Source organism: Pristis pectinata, chromosome 37 (assembly GCF_009764475.1).
Source record: "Pristis pectinata isolate sPriPec2 chromosome 37, sPriPec2.1.pri, whole genome shotgun sequence".
Classification (NCBI taxonomy): domain Eukaryota; kingdom Metazoa; phylum Chordata; class Chondrichthyes; order Rhinopristiformes; family Pristidae; genus Pristis; species Pristis pectinata.
In genome coordinates this window covers 9,497,167-9,518,495 of record NC_067440.1, presented here as the reverse complement: position 1 = coordinate 9,518,495, position 21,329 = coordinate 9,497,167, and the positions used below count along the sequence as shown (strand labels likewise).

General features: G+C 48.1%; 1 protein-coding gene across 1 annotated transcript in view; it reads left to right on the top strand.

The window, feature by feature from the left end:
- LOC127586512 (chloride channel protein 1-like) overlaps positions 1 to 19,001 on the top strand; it is a 59,803-nt gene extending 40,802 nt beyond the window's left edge. Inside the window, exons 13-21 of the mRNA XM_052044525.1 lie at positions 1,032 to 1,165; positions 3,390 to 3,529; positions 7,248 to 7,290; positions 8,092 to 8,168; positions 11,108 to 11,176; positions 11,932 to 11,970; positions 13,632 to 13,736; positions 15,723 to 15,809; positions 18,882 to 19,001. Coding sequence (XP_051900485.1) covers positions 1,032 to 1,165; positions 3,390 to 3,529; positions 7,248 to 7,290; positions 8,092 to 8,168; positions 11,108 to 11,176; positions 11,932 to 11,970; positions 13,632 to 13,736; positions 15,723 to 15,809; positions 18,882 to 19,001 — 814 coding nt within the window. The remainder of the gene's footprint in view (positions 1 to 1,031; positions 1,166 to 3,389; positions 3,530 to 7,247; positions 7,291 to 8,091; positions 8,169 to 11,107; positions 11,177 to 11,931; positions 11,971 to 13,631; positions 13,737 to 15,722; positions 15,810 to 18,881) is intronic.
- Positions 19,002 to 21,329: the final 2,328 nt, after the last annotated feature.

The window sequence follows — 21,329 nt, the reverse complement described above, 5'->3', positions numbered from 1 at the left end:
AGTGGCTCATTGCCTGTGACACTTCGGGAGATATCCAAGGTCACGGAAGGTTGACCTGAATGGAAGTATTTTTGCTTTCATGGGTGACTCTCCACTCCGTGTGTGAGTGTGGTATGGGTTTGTGTGCATACATGTGTGTGCATGGTCGTGTGTGTGTGTGTGTGTGTGTGAGATCTTGTGTGTGTGTTACCAAGTTGTGTGAGTGCGTGCGTCTATGTGTGTGAGTGTGTAATCTAGTTGTGTGCGTGTTACCTAGTTGTGTATATGTGTGATCTAGTTGTGTATGTTTATGGTCTAGTGTGTGTAGTCTAGTCGTGTTTGTGCATGAGTGATCTAGTAGTGCATGTGTGATCTAGTAATGCGTGTGATCTAGTTTTGTGTGTGATCTAGTTTTGTGTGTGTATGTCTGATCTAGTTGTGTGTGTGTGTGTGTCTGATCAAGTTGTGTGTGTGTGTAGTCTAGTTGTGTTTGTGTGTGTGGTCTAGTTGTGTTTATTTGTGTGTATGGTGTGCATGTGTGCGCATGTGGTGTGGGTACCTTCTGTGTGGTGTGTGTTCATTCGTGTATACATGAGATTCTGCATGTGTGGTTGTGCATTTCTCTGCAAGTGTTCAGTAAACATAAGATCGAGCTAACTCCGCTGCCTCTTGCAGTCAAATAACCAAGTGACTCTGCTCTACTGGGGCTCACACTTGAGCACTGCTCACTAATGCAAAAAGCAACAAAAAGAACACAAAGGTTCTGCAAATCTGAAATAAAAACAGAGAACACTGGAAACACTCAGCAGGTCAGGCAGCGTCTGTGGGGAGAGAAACGGTTAACATTTCAGGTCAGTGACCCCTGAACTGTTTCTCCCTCCATGGATGCTGCCTGACTACTGTACAGCCCCAGCGTTCTCTGCTCTCAGCCCCGTGATCCAAGGTGTCCCAAGTATGACGCCTTCCGGAGAGAGGAGCAGAGGGAATGGAAGGTCAGAGGACAGGGGGAGCCCTCTGCCATTGAGCATTGACGGTGAGGGTGTTTGTTACAGCGCCCACGACATCTACGCAGAGGACTTCATGGTGACGGACCTAAAATATGTGGCGAAGGACCAGAAATACAAGGATGTCCGATCCCTGCTGAAAAACACCGAGCTGAAGCAGTTCCCACTGGTTGACTCTACAGGTACCCAAGGCGCAGTCTTCTCTCCTTCCTGCTGTTGTGGCCGTATGGTCTCATGTTAATCTGGTCCTGGCTGGGATTAGTCAGGTAGCATAGAGGGCAAATCTCTGGGCTGGTGTCGAGAGGTGGCACAGTGGGTAGAGCTGCTGCCTCTCAGCTCCAGCAACCCGGCTTTGATCCTGACCTCTGGCGCTATGGAGGGGGGGGGGGGTGGTGCGTGCGTGTGTGTGTGTGTGTGTGTGTGTGTGTGTGTGTGTGTGTGTGTGTGTGTGTGTGTGTGTGTGTGTGTGTGGAGTTTGCACCTCCTCCCTGTGACCGCGTGGGGTTCCCCTGGGTGCTCCAGTTTCCTCCCACATCCCAACGACATGCGGGTCAGTGGGTTAACCATCCGCTGTAAATTGCCCCCTTAGTGTGTGGGTGAGGGGTAGAATCTGGGGGGAGTTGATAGGAATGTTGGGATCAGTGTGCATGGGTGTTTGATGGCAGGCCAATGGGCCTGTTTCTGTTCTGTAGGACTCTTGCTCTTGTACCTTCGAATATGAGTTCAAATCCCACCCAGGTGAGGAATTGGAGTTAACATAACATAAAACACTACAGCACAGTGCTTCGATCCACAATGTTGTGCTGACATTTTATCACGGAACTCAGTAAATCAGCAATGGCCTGACAAGTCCACCTGAGCCTTCTGTCAGAGGAGGGAATCAGCCCTACTTCCCCAGCCAGCATCTGACTCCAGATACTCAACTGCCCCCTGAAGGGGTCCCACAAGCCACTTGGCTCAGGGGGATTCAATGAGGGGGCATTAACTAGTGGGAGTAGCAATGAAGCCCACACCCCCAGCAATGAAACAAAATCTTGGCCAAGTCCGTGAATATTTGGGACTCGATAAAGCAAGGAGATGGAGTAGGCCATCCAGCCCCTCAAAGCTGCCGCATCCGTTCTTCTACCTCAGTGCGATTTTCCTTCCTTATCTCCATATCCCTCGATTAACCCTTATCAATCTACCCCTGTTTTGAATGAACTCAATCTAGGACTTTCTGAGGTATGGAACTCCAAAGATTCACCACTTTCTGGGCAGGGAAACTTCTCCTCATCCCTTGTCCTGAATGGTCAACCCCTTATTTTGTGACTGTGACCCCCTTGTTTGAGACATCCCAGCCCAAGAGATCACAGAAGTACACAACACAAAATGGTTCCGGTGTCAAGGATGGTGCTGGAGGTCAGTGCACTCTGTCCTTGGGTCAAGAACGCCCGACTTAAGGACATCCCTACATACGATCGAACTCCCTAATATCATTAAATTCATATGTCTGACATAAGTCGACGCTCCTTCACACAGAGAGTGGTGGGTGCTTGGGTGGTGTTAGAGGCTGATACAACAGGGACATTTAAGAGACTCTTAGACAGGCACATGGATGTAAGAAAAATGGAAGCTTATGGGCTGTGTAGGAGGGAAGGGTTAGATTGATCGTGGGGTAGGTTAATATAGGTCGGCACAACATTGTGGGACAAAGGGCCCCTACTGTGCTGTACTGTTCTATGTTCTAAGTACATACATTGCTCCCTACAAGAGTTTTATCTCTTTCTTCACTTTTAATAATTGTTCTTTCTTATCAGTGTGCTTTTGATGCCATTCTTTACAGTACTGTGGAGGTACAGTTACCATATCGTGATTTTTGTGTATTTTCTTGACTTACGGACAAAATCAACTTACGGACGTCTGTACCCGTTCGTTACCCAGGGATGGCCTGTACTGGCCTTAACTGAGTCGTGGGGCTGAATGGCCTCCTCCTGTTCCCAGCTCGCTGTGACCCACTACCTGCCGGTTGCTCGGACGGGGTTGGGTGGGTGGGCCCACAGAACAGCTGGAGGAAGGAGCATGGTTTATTGGGTGCTGCAAGGTTTCAGCACTGAGGAAGGATGGACAGATTTAGAGACGTTTTCTCTTCGACGGAGGCCAGGGGTGATCCGAGGGAGGTCTTTAAAATTAAGAGAGGGAGCAGGAGAGGAGATGTGGGAGTGAAGGAGGAGGAAGGAGGGAAGGGAGGGAACGGGAGAGGAAAGTTAGGAAAGGTAGAGGAGGAGAGAATATGAGAAAGAATTTGCATTGGGCAAAAGCAATATTCATCCTTTCTTAATAAATCTCTTAACAAAACTCACTGGGAGGGTGAGGAATTGGGATGGTGGGAGGTTTGTAGTAAAGGACCTGCTCCCTTTGGTTTCGCAGAATCCAAGGTTCTCCTGGGGTCCATTAAGCGTAAAAATCTGGCCAAACTCCTTGCCAAGCAGCTGAGCCCGGAGAGGAGACTGCGGTACCGCCAGCAGCAGCAGCAGCAGCAGACCAAGGAGACATCTGTGGAGCATGAGGTGAGGAGAGGGGGCAGGGAGCTGGGAGAGGGTGAGGCTGTGGAGGAACAACACTGCCCAACTCCAATGAGTTTGGGAATGACCTTGCCCCTGAAAGTCTACACCCCATCCATATGGTGAGAGACCCCAGAGTCCGTAACCCACTCACTCACACTTGCACTCAATGGGTGACACCCTTGCATCTGAGCTAGAAGGTGGTGTGTTCAAGTCCTGCTTTAGAGACTCAAGCCCAAGATCTAAGTTGGCACATCCTATGAAAGAGGACATTAAAATGTTAGCCAGAGCTGCAGGGAGAAAGTTAGGGATGTTCGGCATGTCACCAAACTCTCTAACTACAGATGTACTGTTAAAAGTGTCCTGACTGGCTACATCATGGTCTGGTGCGGCAATTCGAATGCACAGGAACGTAAGAAGCTGCAGAGAGTAGCGGACTCAGCCCAATACATCACGGGCACATCCCTCCCCACCATCGGGAGTATTTACAGGAGGTGCTGCCTCAAGAAGGCAACATCCATCATCAAAGATCCCCACCATCCGGGCCATGCCATCTTCTCACAGCTCCCATCGGGCAAGAGGTACAAAAGCCTGAAGTTCCACACCACCAGGTTCAGGAACAGCTACTTCCCTTCAACCATTTGCTTGTTGAACCAACCGGCACAACCCTAATTACCACCTCAGTATAGCAACACTGTGACCACTTTGATCACACGGCACTAAAATGGACTTTTTTTGTTCTCTCTTGTAAAAATTGTAGATAATTTATGTTTAATTGATGTTTTTCTTGTGAATGCTGCTTATCTGATGCTCTGTGCCTGTGATGCTGCTGCAAGTAAGTTTTTCATTGCACCTGTGCACACATGGACTTGTGCAGATGATAATAAACTCGACTTTGACCTTGATGTCACAGTACTATTTTGAAGAGGAGTTCTTCCCAATATCCTGAACTCAATAGCATTCCTGAACCTAGACAAAAACCGTCCACCAACAGAAGATCTGGGATGTCAGATGTGGAGACCTTTTGGCCCCTCGAGTCTTCTTCATCATTCAATAAGATTATGACTGATCTTCTCTTCTTCCTCATCTTCCTTTCCTATCCCACAACCTTTGATTCCTTAAATATCCAGAAATACAACTATCTCTATTTTGAATGAAATCAATGATTGATCTTCTGGGATGGAGAATTCCAAGGATTCACCACCTCCGGGTGAAGAAATTTCTCCTCACCTCAGATATAAATGGCCTGCTCCTTATTCTGAGACTGTGATGCTCGGTTCTCGAACTCCCAGCCAGTTCTACCCCATTGACCCCTCTAACAATTTTAAAGAGATGACCTGTTATTCTTCCAAACTCCAGGGAATCGAGGAGTAGCCCACTCAATCTCTCCTCCTATGACAGACCCATCTCAGGAACCAGTCTGGTGAATCTTCACTGCACTCTCACTTTAGCAATATTCTTTTTGGTTAAGGAGACCCAGTGTGGTATGCAGGCACAGTAGTGTCATGGTTAGCATAACGCTTTACAGCTCCAGCAACCCAGGTTCAATTCCGGCCAGTGTCTGTAAGGAGTTTGTACGTTCTCCCTGTGTCTGCATGGGTTTCCTCCGGGTGCTCCGGTTTCCTCCCACATTCCAAAGACCTAAAGGTTAGGAAGTTGTGGGCAAGCTATGTTGGCGCTGGAAGTGTGGCGACACTTGCGGGCTGCCCCCAGAACACTCTATGCAGAAGGTGCATTTCACTGTGTGTTTCGATGTACATGTGACTAATAAAGAAATCTGATCTTATCCCCAGGCGAGGTTTCAACAAGGCTCAATGTACAGTAAAACTCTCAATAATCTGGCACACCCGAGATTTTAGGGACGCTGGATTAGTTCTGGACTATTGGATGTTATTTCTATTCATACCTCAACACTCTTTTAATTCACTTTTTTAAAAGTTACACAACATGATAAGTTGTCCAGTGAACCTGGTAAATTAGAAGGAAGTGCAGGAAGCAAGGTCCAAGTGATGGGAAAGGGAGCCCAGTAAATATCACCTAGTGGGCTCGCTGCCAAACCATCAGGATTTCCAAATGCTCGAATAGCAGATTATCAGAGTTTTACTGTAATCGCAGTAAGACATCCTTACTCCTGTACCCAAATCCTCTTCCAATAAAGGCCAGCAAACATTCCTAACTGTCCTTTGCATCTGCTTGTTAGCCTTTCAAAGTCAAAGTCGTATTATCAAGTACATGTGTGCACAGGTGCAATGACCTTTTCGTTGTACATGTGCATATGACAATAAACTCGACTTTGACCTTGACTTCTTCCACCACTTCCCCTGGCAGCACTTTCCAGGCACCTACCACTCTCAAGACATCTTTATTAGTCACGTGTACATCGAAACACACAGTGAAATACATCTTTTTGCGTAGAGTGTTCTGGGAGCAACCCGCAAGTGTCGCCACGCTTCCGGCGCCAACATAGCATGCCCACAACTTCCCAACCCGTACGTTTTTGGAATGTGGGAGGAAACTGGAGCACCTGGAGGAAACCCACGCAGACACGGGGAGAACATACAAACTCCTTACAGACAGTGATCGGAATTGAACCTGGGTCGCTGGCGCTGTAATAGCGTTACGCTAACCGCTACTGTTTTTTAAAAGAAACTTCCCTCACACATTTCCTTTAAACTTTCCCCCTCTCACCTTGTGTACAGGTGCAGGGTTATTGTTGTGGGATCTTGCTGTTCCAAATTCCTACAAGGATCCTGAAGTAGGTCATTGCCTGGCAAGTTCTTTGGGATATCCTGAATTCAGGAGGTGGTGATGAATTAAATTGCAAGGGCAGATAATGCTTGGGATTTGCGTTCCCAGCCTAGTAGCACCCAGCTGGTTAGAGCATTGGCTTTGGACGGTCATCTGGAGCTGAGTGGTGGGAGTGTGATCCCATCACCCAGTGAGAGGGCCCACTGCCTCACTGAAGTCTGCTGTCCCTGAGCAGACTGGAATGTGCTCACCATTCCTGAATAGAAGGGGAGTGAAACAAGCACAAGATTGGGCTCAGGTGCAATGTCTTCTATGGTCAAATAGCCGGCTGGCATCCACTGTCTAGGCTAACCCATCACTCACATGAGAGGTTACCCCTGCAAGGGTCAACCTTTGTGGCGAGGTGGGGTAGAAAACTGGAAGGGGTTTGGGGTTAAAATGCAGATTTAAACTGCAATAATGTCATAGAGTCATAAAGTAATATGGCACGGAAACAGGCCCTTCAGCCCAACTTGTCCATGCTGACCAAGATGCCCATCTAAGCTAGTCCCATTTGCCCGCATTTGACCCATATCCCTCCTAACCTTTCCTATCCATGTACCTGTCCAAGTGTCTTTTAAATGTTGTTAATGTACCTGCCTCAACCACTTCCCCTGGCAGCTCGTTCCATATACACAAAGCCCTTTGTATGAAGAAGTTGCCCCTCAATCCCCTTTAAATCTTCCCCCTCTCACCTTAAATCTGTGTTCTCTAGTTTTTGATTCCCTCTCCTTGGGAAAAGGATGTGTGCATTCACCCTATCTATGCCCCGATGATTTTATACACATGTATAATCTCAAATTTATTTTATCCAGGTCCTTAAACCAGTAGCCTTGCAGGTACATATATATTGAAATATGTTTGCAGTCTTCATATGGGAAGTTGCCCTGCTTAAAGAGATACACTGGCTAACATTTTTGTTAATCTTTTATTTCAGAGTGTTCCCAGTTTGAAATCAAACACTTCTGACGGTGAGGCCAGTGAGTATGTTAGTGTGTATCGATGGGATGTATATTTACCTATACATACAGCTGTGGGCAGGCGTAAGCAGTCATTTGGCTGTGTGCAGACTTGTGCGCAGTTGCAGATCTTGCATCCATTTATATTTTAGGTTCTGCGTACTGATGTGTGTGGGTCGAAATTTATTTATTTGTCTATGTGTGTGTGTGTGTGTGTGTGTGTGTGTGTGTGCGCGCGTGTGTGTGTGCGCGTGTGTGTGCGCGCGTGTGTGTGCGTGCGTGTGTGTGCGTGCGTGTGTGTGCGTGTGTGTGTGTGCGTGTGTGTGTGTGTACGTACATAAAAATCGGTATGTGTTTGCATAGTGTATCAGCTTTGCTGTTTACATATGCATGTGTATATTTGTGTATGTGTACATATGTTGTATATAAATGAAGCATGATTATGCATATTTATGTCTATATATGTTAACATGTGTACATTTGTGTTTGAATTTGCATCTGTGGAGTCTGTATGCATGTGTGTCTTTGTGTGTAGTGTGCATGTGTGTGTATGTAAGTGGATACTGTATGTGCATGTTTAGAGTGCATTTGTGTGTGTGATATGTGTGCATTTGCGTGTGGTATGCATGTGCGTGCACACGTGTATGTTGTGCATGTGGGTAGCATGTGCATGTGTGTTCAGCATGCATTGATGTGCATGCATGGCATGCATGTCTCTGATGTGTGTAGTGTGCTTACGTACTTCAGACCTTAACTGATTTTTTTTGTGCAGAATGCACACAGGATGATGTGATAACACAGTCTATTCACCTGTCATTTCAGGTGCCCAGATTTCGGAAACCCAGCCAACCAATGGGGAGGATAATATCTACCTTGAAAATGAAGAGAGAAAATCTCAGGTACTTTACAACTGCCACCCTGCCGTTTTCCAATCTTCCCATGGGATCTGGGCATCCCTGGTGAGGCCAATACTTATTCCCCATCCCTACATGCCCCTTGAGAAGGTGCTGATCACCACTGCCTTAAACCTCAGTCAAAGTCGAGTTTATTGATAGAGGTATACAAAATATTAAGAGGATTAGATAGAGTAGACAGCCAGCGCCTCTTTCTCAGGGCACCAGTGCTCAATACAAGAGGGCATGGCTTTAAAGTAATGGGTGGGAAGTTCAAGGGAGATATCAGAGGGAGGTTTTTTGCCCAGAGGGTGGTTGGGGCATGGAATGCGCTGCCTGGGGCAGTGGTGGAGGCTGATACGTTGGTCAAATTCAAGAGTTTACTAGATACAGTAAACATATGAGGAATTTAAAATAGAGGGATATGTGGGAGGAAGGGGTTAGATGGTCTTAGGCGGGGTTTAAAGGTTGGCACATCATTGTGGGCCGAAGGGCCTGTATTGTGCTGTACTGTTCTATGATTCTACTGTCATATGCACAAGTACATGTAGGGACAGGTTACTTACTTGCAGCAGCATCACAGACACATAGCATCAGAGACACAACATTCACAAGAAAAACATAAATTAAACATAACATTATATAAAAAGAACACACTTAGAACAAAAAAAAAGCCCATTGTAGTGCATAGTGGTCATAGTGTTGCTATACTGAGACAGTGATTAGGGTTGTGCAGGTTGGTTCAAGAACCCAGTGGTTGAAGGGAAGTAGCTGTTCTTGAACCCAGTGATGTGGGACTTCAGGCTTCTGTACCTCCTGCCCGATGGGAGCTGCGAGAACATGGCATGGATGGTGTGGATCTTTGATGATAGATGTTGCTTTCTTGAGCTAGCGCCTCATGTAGACACTACCGATGGCAGTCCTTCTGGTGAAAGTGCTGTTGAGGAACGAGTTCCTAGGATTTAGACAATGGAATTCAGAGAATAGAGTTTAATTCGGATAAATGTGAGGTGTTGCATTTTGGTGAGACACACTAGGGCAGGACTTATACAGTAAATGGTAAGGTCCCGGGGGGTGTGGCAAAAAAGAGAGATCTAAGGGTGCAGGTACATAGTTCCTTGAAAGTGCTGACCCAGGTGGACTGGGTGGTGAAGAAGGCATTTGGCATGCTGGCCTTCATCAGTCAAAATATCGAGTACAGGTATTGGGATGTCATATAATGGCTGTACAAGATGTTGGTAAGGCCGCAGCTGGAGTACTGTGTACAGTTCTGGCTGCCCTGCTATAGGAAGGACGTCATTAGACTGGACAGGGTGCAAAAAACATGTTACTGGGACTGGAGGGCTTGGATTATAAGGAGAGGCAGGATAGACTAGGATATTTTTCCTGGAGCGTAGGAGGCTAAAGGGTGATATTATAGAAGTTTATTAAACCATGAGGGGCATAGATAAGGAGAATAGCCAAAGTCTTTTCCACGGGGTAGGGAAGTCCAAAACTAGAGGGCATGTATTTGAAATGAAAGGGGAAAGATTTAAAGGGGATCTGAGGGGCCAACTTTTTCACACAGAGGGCAGTGAGTATATGGAACGAGCTGCCAGAGGAAGTGGTAGAGGCGGGTACAATTATGACATTTAAAAGGCATTTGGACAGTTACATGGATAGCAAAGATTTATTGGGACATGGGCCAAACACAGGCAAATGGAACTAGCTCAGACAGGCTCTTCAGTATGGACAAGCTGGGCTAAAGGGCCCGTTTTCGTGCTGTACAGCTCTATGAGGGACTGGCGATAGATTTTCAAGTCAGGATGGAGGGGAACCTGCAGCTGGTGGTGTTCCCCTGCTGCCCTTGTCCTTCCTGGTGGGTTTGGGAGGTGCTGTCGGAGTAGCCTGGGCAAGTAACTGTGGTGCTTTCTATATCTGGTGCGCACTGCAGCCACTGTGGAGGTAACGAATGTGGTAAGTAGGTTGCGAGTCAAGCGGGCTGCTTTGGCCTGAGTGGTGTTGAGCTTGTTGCTGGACCTTCACTCATCCAGGCAAGTGGAGAGTGTTCCACAACACCCCTGACTTGTACCTTGTAGATGGTAGGAAGGCTTGGGCTGAGTCAGGAGGGGAGTTGCTTGCCGCTGACCCACTCTTGTAGCCGCGGTGAGTTTTGGATCAGTAGTCACCCCTCTGACTTCCTCCCCGCTCCCATAGCAGGGAGGATGATAAAGTTGATGTTAAAGGTCCTCTCTGGTTGATGATAAAGGTCCGCCACTGCACCAGCCTGTTAGGGGGACCTCTTTCAAGCAGTTGGAGAAAAACAAAGTTGGAATGGACTCAATTGCTAAAAAGAGTGGGGCCAAGGAAACATTAATAGAATCATAAAATCTACTGCATAGAAGGAGGCCATTCAACCCATTACATCACTGATAGCCTGTCCTAGTCCAACCACGTGGATGCCACAGCCAAGAAAGCTCACCAGTGCCTCTCCTTCCTCAGGAGGTGGAAGAAATTTGGCATGTCCCCGTTGACCCTTACCAATTTTTATCGATGCACCATAGATAGCACTCTGTATCACAGCTTGGTATGGCAACTGCTCTGCCCAAGACCGTAAGAAACTGCAGAGAGTTATGGACACAGCTCAGCACATCACGGAAACCAGCCTCCCCTCCATGGACTCTGTCTACACTTCTCGCTGCTTCGGTAAAGTAGCTAATATAATTAAAGACCCCTCCCACCCCGGCCATTCTCTCTTCTCTCCCCTCCCATTGGGCAGAAGATACAAGAGGCTGAAAGCACGTACCAGCAGGCTCAAGGACAGCTTCTATCCCGCTGTTATAAGAACTGACCTGTATGATCGTTATGCAAGACAAGTTTTTCACTGTACCTCGGTACATGTAACAATAATAAACCAATACCAATGTGTCCATACTTCAATTGTTTCATTTTTTCCTTCCTGACAGACCAAGGTGGACCCAGAATGTTGGCCAAGCAAAATAACCAGGAAGAAGCGGTTTCACTGCTACACTGTGGTAATCAACGCAGATGCTAACTAAACATCTGGGCTCCTGCAGGGAAGGGGGTTTTCATCTTATGGCTCAGTGGCGCAATGGGTATAACCGCTGCCTCGCAGCTCTAGAGACCCGGGTTCAATCCTGACCTCTGGCACTGTCTGTGGGTGTGGGGTTTACACATCCTCCCTGTGACCGCGTGGGTTTCCCCCAGGTGCTCCGGTTTCCTCCCACGTCCCAACGACATGAGGTTCAGTGGGCTAATTGGCTGCTGTAGATTGCCCCCTCTAGTGTGTAGGTGAGGGCTAGAATCTGGGAGGAGTTATTGGGAAGGTGGGGAGAATAGGTGATGGGGAAATTCAGTGGGGATCAGAATGGCTCTGCAAGCTGGCATGGACTCGAAGGGCCAAAATGTCCTCCTATCTTGTAAGGAGGTATGGAAATATGACAGTGATGGGGATACCGAGGAAGAGCACCATTCATTGAGTTATTGATGGAGAAGGGGTGATTGGAGACAATGGGCACAGATGGACATCTTCACTACCCAACGTGGCCTGGCCTGAGCACTGGGTTTAGAACCTGATACAAGGATTAGAGTTGGGATCACCATGGACCAATGGAAGGAGGGGTGGTTTAGCCATAGGGGAGGACATTCATCTTTTGGGTTGGGTCAATCTGTCCCCCCAACCACGAGCCCGAAGCCAGCAATGTGCATGGGAAGCTTGCCCCATTGTCTCGTCCCAGTAAGAGACTCTTGGCTTTGACTTGTCTTCCAGGATGGAGAGGAAGTCTTCGACACGATGACAACGAGTGAGGTAATGGCGCTTCCCCCAGGGGTCCCTCTCGCACTTTCGAAAGGTCCTGGGCTGTGCCACAACCAAGAGTGCACTTTGCTCTTGCCTAGGCAAATTTTGTGCCCAGCAAGATCCCATGATCATCAAGGGTACAGTGGTGTAGTGTTTAACGGCCTGAGTTCTGGCCCATTGATACAGAGGCATCAGTTCGAATCCCACCATAAGATATAATTAAATGATTTATAGAGCTAGTCTCAGTAATTGTCCAGTAAACTACCGGATTATCAATAAAATCTCTCCACTTCACCATGTCCTTCAGGGAAGGAAATCTCCCATTCTTACCTGGCCAGACAGAGTCACAGGACGGTTGGCTGGGTCTCAACCATCCCTTTACCTCCACAGATGCTTCCTGACCCTCTGGGTTTCTCCACTAGTTTGTTTTTTGTTTGAGAGAGAGTTTCGTCTGACCACTACCATTGACAATCAAAGGCATTACCATCTCCAGGTTCCCTATCATCAATATCCTGGGGACAATCAATATCCTGGGGGGGATTATCATTGACTGGGAACTCAACTGGACCTGATATATAAACAAGTAGATCAGAGGCTGGGTATCCTGCTCCTGACTCATCTCAGGACTATCCCACTGTCTACAAGGCACAAGTCAGGAGCGTGATGGGATACTCTGGATGAGTGCACCCCCAAAAATACTTGAGAAGCTTAACACCAGCCAGGACAAGGCAGCCCACTTGATCAACACCCCAACCACCACCCTAACGACTCCCTCCCCCTGCCAATGGCGCACTGTGGCCGCGGAGTGTACCGTCTAAAATTCACTGCAGTTACTTGCCCGGGTGACTCTGACAGCACTTCCCAAACCCATGATCTCTACCACCAAAAAGAATGAAGGCAGCAAGCGCAGGTAACGCCACCGCCTGCAGGTTCCCCTCCAATTCGCGCACCATCCCGAGTTGGAAATATATCACCCTTCATTGTCGCTGGGTCTAAATCCTGGAGCTCCCTCCCCAACAGTGCCGTGGGAGCTCTTTCACTGGAAGGACTGCAGTGCTTCAAGAAGGCAGCTCACCACCACCTTCTCAAAGGGTAATTATAGATGGACAATAAATGCTGGCCTTATAAGCGATCGCAGATCTAAAAAATTTGACTAAAATAACCCGTGCTGTCCCTGCCCTGGGAGTGTGTGGTGGGACAGTGTAGAGGGAGCTTCACTCTGTGTCTAACCCATACCAACCTGTGCCCTGGGAGTGTGTGTTGGACAGTGTAGCGGGAGCTTCACTCTGTGTCTGACCCTGGGAGTGTGTGATGGGACAGTGTAGAGGGAGCTTCACTCTGTGTCTGACCATGGGAGTATGTGATGGGACAGTGTAGAGGGAGCTTCACTCTGTGTCTAACCCATACCAACCTGTGCCCTGGGAGTGTGTGTTGGACAGTGCAGAGGGAACTATACTCTGCATCTAACATGTGATGGAACCGCTTTACGCTGTTGAACCCCTGGTCTGCTAGAAACACGAGCTCTTGTTCCTCAGCATGGATGGATTTTAAACACTGCCTGTGACTGTGCTGTATTCTGCATTGGGTCGATCCCCATCCACTCAACCCCAGATCCTTGTGCCCTCCCTTCCCCAGTGCCCCCACCACTGTTTCTCTGTGTTCTGTTGCAGGTGGAGGAGTGGGAGTACCTTCAGTTTCAGGAAGCCCTCCAGCTGGACGAGTGTGTCATTGACCCAGCTCCTTTTAGGCTTGTAGAGAAAGAAACACTCTATGAGGTAAAGGCTTTGGCCTGGAATCTCAGGGCTTTCAAATCATTATGTCCTCCCTGAAAGTGGCTGCACAAGTTGATAGGGCGGTAAAGAAGGCATGTGACATGCTTGCCTTTATTAGTTGAGGTACTGAGTTCAAGAGTCAGGAAGTTATGTTGCAGCTTTACAAAACTCTTGGTTAGGCTGCATCTGGAGTATTGCATTCAATTCTGGTCACCCCATTACAGGAAGGAGGCAGAGGCTCTGGAGAGGGTTCAGAGGAGGTTCACCAAGATGCTGCCTGGATTAGTGGGCATGTGCTAAAAGGAAAGGTTCGACAAACTTAGGTCGCGTTCTCTGGAGCGACAGAGGCTGAGGAGAGACCTGATAGAAATTTATAAGATTATGAGGGGCATGGATAGAATAGACAGCTGGTATCTTTTTCCTAGGGTCGAAATGTCTAATACTAGAAGGCATGCACTTGTGAGAGGGGGTACGTTCAAAGGAGATGTGTGGGGCATGTTTTTTTACACAGAGAGTGGTGGGTGCCTGGAATGTGCTGCCAGGGGTGGTGGTGGAGGCAGATACTATAGAGGCGTTTAAGGGGCTTTTAGGCAGGCACATGAATGTGCAGAGAATGGAAGGATATGGACCTTGAGTGGGCAGAAGGGAGTAGTTTAGTCAGGCATTTAATTACTAGTTTAATTAGTTCAGCACAACATTGTGAGTCAAAGGGCCAGTTCCTGTGCCGTATTGTTCTATGTTATTCTAGCTCACCCAGTGATCTAAACCCTTCCCCACAAAGGGAGAAGACCTTCTCTCATCCAATCAGTAACCAGGATTGAATCTAGAATATAGAGTGGATCTAGTAGAACTGCTAGCTCACGGCGCCAGAGACCCAGGTTCGATCACAACATCCAGCGGTCTGCGTGTGGAGTTTGCATCTTCTCCCTGCGGCCGCGTGGGTTTCCCCCAGGTGCTCCGGTTTCCTCCTACATCCCAAAGACCATGTGGGATGTAGAGGTCGGTGGGTTAATGGGCCACTGTAAATTTTCCCCCCTGTGTGTACATGAGGGGTAGAATCTGGGGGGAGTTAGTGGGAATGTGGGAAAGGATCAAACAAAAAAAGCGATTGGTGTAAATGGGTGCTTGATGGTTGGGCTGAACTCAATGGGCCAAAGGGTCTGCTTCTGTGTTGTGGGATTGAGTTGCCAAGCCCGATAGAACGAATGGGAAAGCATAAGGCAGGAGTCAGCCATTTGGCTTCTCAAAGCTCCACCATCATCCAGTGACATCATGGTGATCCTAGAATCACAGGGTTTCCAATGACGACCATCAACCACCCATTTACACCCATCCATGTTTTTTTATTCTCCTCACACTCCCAATGACTCCCCCCAGGTTCCACACCCTCCTGCACACTGCGGGCAACTTACAGCAGCCAGTTATCCCGCCGACCCACACTCCTTTGGGATGTGGGAGGGAACTGGAGCACCAAGGGGAAACCTACACAGTGACGTGCTAGCTCCCCTCATACAGCACTCCAGCCTGGGTCACTGGGACCTGTACCACTGTGCCTCCTTGGTCAAAGAGGTGAGATTTAAGGAGCATCTTAAAAGTGGGAAGAGACATTTTGGGAGTGTCCAGCCACCAAAAGTGTAGCGATGAAATCCATGGATGTCTAGAGTCTGGATCTAGAGCAGGGCAAAGATGTGTTAGGAGTGTTGTAGATCCCAGGGGGAAGATTACAGAGATCAGGAGGCGGGAGGGAATCGAAGCCGCAGAGGGGTTTGAAAACAAGGATGAGGATTTTAAAATGGAGATGTTGCTTAACTGGGACCAAGTGGAACTTGGTAAAGGGTGAAGGGACTCGGTTAGGACACACAGGATCGAGCTAAGGTTTATGGAAACTGGGAACATTGGAAAAACAAAAAAGACAAGCCACAATTCACACTGCTGCATAACGCGCTGTTTAAAAACTAAATGCAAATAAATCCCCTCCTTTAATTCCAGTGCTACGACCTCTTCAACCTTCTTGGGCTCAGGGTTGCATACGTCACATCCACCGGGAGGCTGGTTGGAGTGGTTGCTCTGAAAGAGGTATTGACGGAAAGATGGGAGAATAAGTTACAGGCGTTCAGGGAAATAAGGAGTGGGGCAGGACTGATAGGATTGCTCTGTGGGGAGCTGGCATGGACCCAGTTGGCTCAATGGCCTCCTCCTGTGTTATAAGTTGATTGGCATGGATGAGTTGGGTATTGATGGGGAGCGGGGGAATTTCTCAGTGACTTTGTCAGAGGTTCAAATCGAATTAGGTAGATGAAAGAAATCGTACATGAATGTATGAAATAGAAGCATTCAGTTCCTCCACTCTATTCAATAACACGTTGGATGTTTCAATTAAATTCACTGTACCCCAGTGTCATACAGCGACAGACCCGTCCCCACAGTACTATACCCCCAGTGTCATACAGCGACAGACCCATCCCCACCAGTACTGTACCCCAGTGTTATACAGCGACAGACCCGTCCCCACCAGTACTGTACCCCAGTGTTATACAGCGACAGACCCGTCCCCACCAGTACTGTACCCCAGTGTTATACAGCGACAGACCCGTCCCCACCAGTACTGTACCCCTGTGTTATACAGCGACAGACCCGTCCCCACCAGTACTGTACCCCAGTGTTATACAGTGACAGATCCGACCCCATCAGCACTGTATCCCAGTGTTATACTGTACAGCAACAGACCCGTCCCCACCAGTGCTGTACCTAAGTGTTATACAGTGACAGATCTGTCCCCACCAGTATTGTACCCTGGTGTTATACAGTGACAAACCCATCCCCTCCAATACTGTACCCCAATGTTACACAGTGACAGACCTGTTACCACCAGTACTGTACCCCGGTGTTATACAGTGACAGTCCCATCCCCACCAGTACTGTACCCAGTGTAATACAGTGACAGACTCGTCCCCACCAGTACTGTACCCCAGTGTTATACAGTGACAGACCCATCCCCACCAGTACTGTACCCAGTGTTATACAGTGACAGACCCGTCCCCACCAGTACTGTACCCCAGTGTTATACAGTGACAGACCCATCCCCACCAGTACTGTACCCCCGGTGTTATACAGTGACAGACCCGTCCCCACCAGTACTGTACCCCGGTGTTATACAGTGACAGATCCATCCCCACCTATACTGTGTCCCAGTGTTGTTCACCTCAATATTCTTCACCACCGCCCTTGTTTGTACAGCAGGGTCCTTTTTTTGCAAATATTATTCATTGCATTTAAAATGTTTCCGTAGAAAAGTACTCATTTCACATCTCATGCAAACACAGTCACCATGTGATATATTTACAGTCAATAGATTCACACATTACAGTCATTCCTTGATCTTATTATGAAAACACCACATGGATTCTGTCCTCCCGCATGTTGTGTACACAGGGGGGCTGTTGGGGGGGCGATGGGGATTTACGCAGCAACCATCCACAGTTGGTCTTTGCCTGGGCCATACTCAGCTTCCGAGCGTTCTACAGCGTGCACTCCCAGACCCTTCTGCTTGTCCAGAATGCTTGGCTGTGCATGGTTCCCGCAGGAGGGCTAGCAGTTATCGGATGGGCTGAATGTCCTCCATCGCTGAGCTGCTGGCTGGTTATCGACATTGACCTCAGCCATGTGTCCCTGGGAGCGTCGAGTCACACAGCACAGGAACAGGCCCTTCGGCCCACCGGCCCACCGAGTCCGTGCTGGCCATCTGACACCCATTTACACTGACCATATATTTTATTCTCCACACCTTCCCAGCAACTCCCTCCTGGTTACTACCCCTCACCCACACACTTGAGGCAATTTACAGCACCAATTGACCCACCAACCTGGGTAGCAATTTGGGAGAAATTTCTTCACCCAAAGAGTGATAAACCTGTGGGATTCTCTGCCACAGAGAACAAATCATTAAATATGTTCAGGAAGGAGGTAGATATGGTTCTAATTCCTAAAGAGATCAAGGGGTATGGAGAGAAAACTGGAACAGGGTAATGAAGTTAAAAATGATGAAATATGATTGAAAAAAAAAGAGAAATGTGGACACACAAAACTGCAGACGCTGGAATCTGGAGCAAGAGTTACGCTGGAAATGATTGTTAATGTAGGGAAGGAGCACTCGATTCGTGGCATTGTTTCCATTATGTAGATGGAGCCATGAGTCGGCTCACAATAAACTGGGTGCTCCAGTTTCCTCCCGCTTCCCAAAGATGTGCGGGTTGGTGGGCTAATTAGCCGCTGAAAATTGCCCTTAGAGTGTGGGTGAGGGGTACAATCCGGGGGGGGAGGGTGGTGGAACTGGATGGGAATGTGGGGGGAATAAATTGGGATTTATATAAATGGGTGATTGATGGTTAGCATGGACTCGGTGGGCCGAAGGGCCTGATTCCATGCAATATGACTTTAAGTTGGTAGATTGGTAATTTGATTTATTATTGCCACATGTACCGAAGTACAGTGAAAAACTTGTTGTGCACACTGTCCATACAGATCATTTAATTACAACAATGCATTGAAGTAGTACAAAGGAAAACAATAACAGAATGCAGAATAAAGTGTTACAGTTACAGAGAAAGTGCAGTGCAGGCAGACAATAAGGTACAAGGTCATGAGGTAGATTGTGCGGTCAAGAGTCCATCTTATCATACTAGGGGACCGTTCAGTAGTCTTATAACAGCAGGATAGAAGCTGTCCTTGAGCCTGGTGGTACGTGCTTTCAGGCTTTTGTATCTTCTGCCTGATGGGAGGGAGGGAGAAGAAAAAATGTCTGGGGTGGGTGGGGTCTTTGATTATGTTGGCTGCTTTACCGAGGCAGTGAGAAGTGTAGACAGAGTCCATGGAGGGGAGGCTGGTTTCCATGATGTGCTGAGCTGTGTCCACAACTCCCTGCAGTTTCTTGCGGTCTTAGGCAGAGCAGTTTTCATACCAAGCCGTGATGCATCCAGATAGGATACTTTCTATGGTGCATCGATAAAAATTGGTGAGGGTCAAAGGGGACAAGCCAAATTTCTTTAACATTTGTATGGTCAGCCTCGATCGTGTTGAATGGTGAAGAGGACGAATGGCCTACTCCTGCTCCTAATTTCTGCTGCTGTTCTCTGCTTGGTTCCTCTGTAGCTCAAGGCAGCGGTGGAGAGCTGTGTGAAGGGGACTCCGGCAAGCGAAAGCCCGTCAAACGAGGCGGAGCTGTCCCAGAAAATCACCCTGATCGAGAACGAGAGAGTCAAAGACAACTGAGGGGGCAGGGGGTGGAGGAGTGGGGGGGTGGGAGGCGAGGAAAGAAGGGCCTTGGTGATTCACAGCTCCTGGAATCTCACCCTCACACCAACCCTGACCTGTAGACTGTCTCACAGTGATGCATTTCAGCTTGTTAACAATCTCAGTCTCTCTCCTGCCTCAGCCTAAATCCATGTCCCTTTTTGCTCATCCCAAAGCACTTCTGAAGTGTTGTCAATGTTGGTGCTGTAGAAAAATTGGCACAGGAAGATCCCACACACAAGCAGCATGACAACAAGCACCTGAACTGCTTTTGTGCTGAGTTAATCTGGTTCAGGGCACCTCTTTTATTATAGAACATAGAACAGTACAGCACAGGAACAGGCCCTTTGGCCCATGATATTGTGCCAAACTAATTAAACTAGTAATTAAACGCCTAACTAATCCCTTCTGCCTACACAATGTCCAATTGGCCATAGAAAGGGTGCAGAGGAGATTTACAAGGATGTTGCCTGGATTGGGGAGCATACCTTACGAAAACAGGTTGAGTGAACTCGGCCTTTTCTCCTTGGAGCGACGGAGGATGAGGGGTGACCTGATAGAGATGTATAAGATGATGAGAGGCATTGATCATGTGGATAGTCAGAGGCTTTTCTCCAGGGCTGAAATGGTTGCCACAAGAGGACACAGGTTTAAGGTCCTGGGGAGTAGGCACAGACAAGATGTCAGGGGTATGTTTTTTACTCAGAGAGCGGTGAGTGTGTGGAATGGGCTGCCGGCAACGGTGGTGGAGGCAGATACGGTAGGGTCTTTTAAGAGACTTTCAGATAGGTACATGGAGCTTAGAAAAATAGGGGGCTATGGGTAAGCCTAGTAATTTCTAAGGTATGGACATGTTCGGCACAGCTTTGTGGGCCGAAGGGCCTGAATTGTGCTGTAGGTTTTCTATGTTTCTATATCCCTCCACTCTCTGCACATTCATGTGCCTATCTAAGAGCCTCTTAAATGCCTCTATCGTATCTGCCTCCACCACCACCCCTGACAGTGCATTCCAGGCATGGGATCTTTAATGTTTGACTTAGGGCTTATAAAACCTCATTTGAAAAACCTGCACCTGCAACAAAGTGGCAATGCCACAGTCAGACAGTCATACAGCACAGAAACAGGCCCTTCGGCCCATCAAGTCCATGCCAACCATCAAGCACCCATTTACATCAATCCCATTTTATTCTCCCCAAATACCCATCGTCCCCACCGGATTCTACCCCTCACCCACACAATAGGGGGACAATTTACAGCAGCCGGTTAACACACCGACCCCACATGTCGGAGGGGCATGGGAGTGAACCGGAGCACTAAGGGGAAACCCGCGTGGTCACAGGGAGAACGTGCAAACTCCACAGACACAGACAGCACCGGAGGTCAGGATCAAACCCAGGTCTCTAGAGCTGGGAGGCAGTGGCTCTACCAGCTGCGCTACAGTGCCCTGATATTGCTCAGTAATGCCAGGCTTCTCCTCAGGGTGTTTCTACTATCCCACTTTATCCCCCTCCTCCAACCCCCCACCCCGATCCCCCCCAATCCCAAACTCCCACAGAAGTCTCTGTCCCTATAGCTCTGTGTAGCAGTTAGCGCAACACTATTACAGCGCCAGCGACCCGGGTTCAATTCCGGCCACTGTCTGTAAGGAGTTTGTATGTTCTCCAAGTGACTGTGTGGGTTTCCTCCGGGTGCTCCGGTTTCCTCCCACATTCCAAAGACGTACGGGTTAGGAAGTTGTGGGCATGCTATGTTGGCGCCAGAACCATGGCGACACTTATGGGCTGCCCCCAGAACACTTTACGCAAAAAGAGGCATTTCACTGTGTGTTTTGATGTACATGTGATTAATAAAGATACCTTATCCTTCTAAGGGAGCTGCATCTCCCTATATCCAGAGCCTGCCATTAGAATTAACTCCTGTAGGACCAGAGGGCACAGTCTTAGAATTAGAGGGTACCCATTTAAAACAGAAATGAGGAGACATTTCTTTAGTCAGAGGGTAGTGAATTTATGGAATTCGTTGCCACATACAGCTGTGAAGGCCCGATCATTGGGGGCGTTTAAGGAGGAGATTGGTAGGTACCTAATTAGTCAAGGTATCAAGGGATATGGGGATAAGGCTGGAAATTGGGGCTAGGTAGAAATAGTTTTAGTTTAGCTCATAGAGCAAACTCGATGGGCCGAATGGCCTGCTTCTGCTCCTTTGTCTTGTGATCTGGTGACTTCCTTCACTACCATTGACATTCACCCATCTAGAGCTCCCTCTGTTCTTCCCAAAGTGTCTTGGGGTTTTCATTCGTGTTAAAGA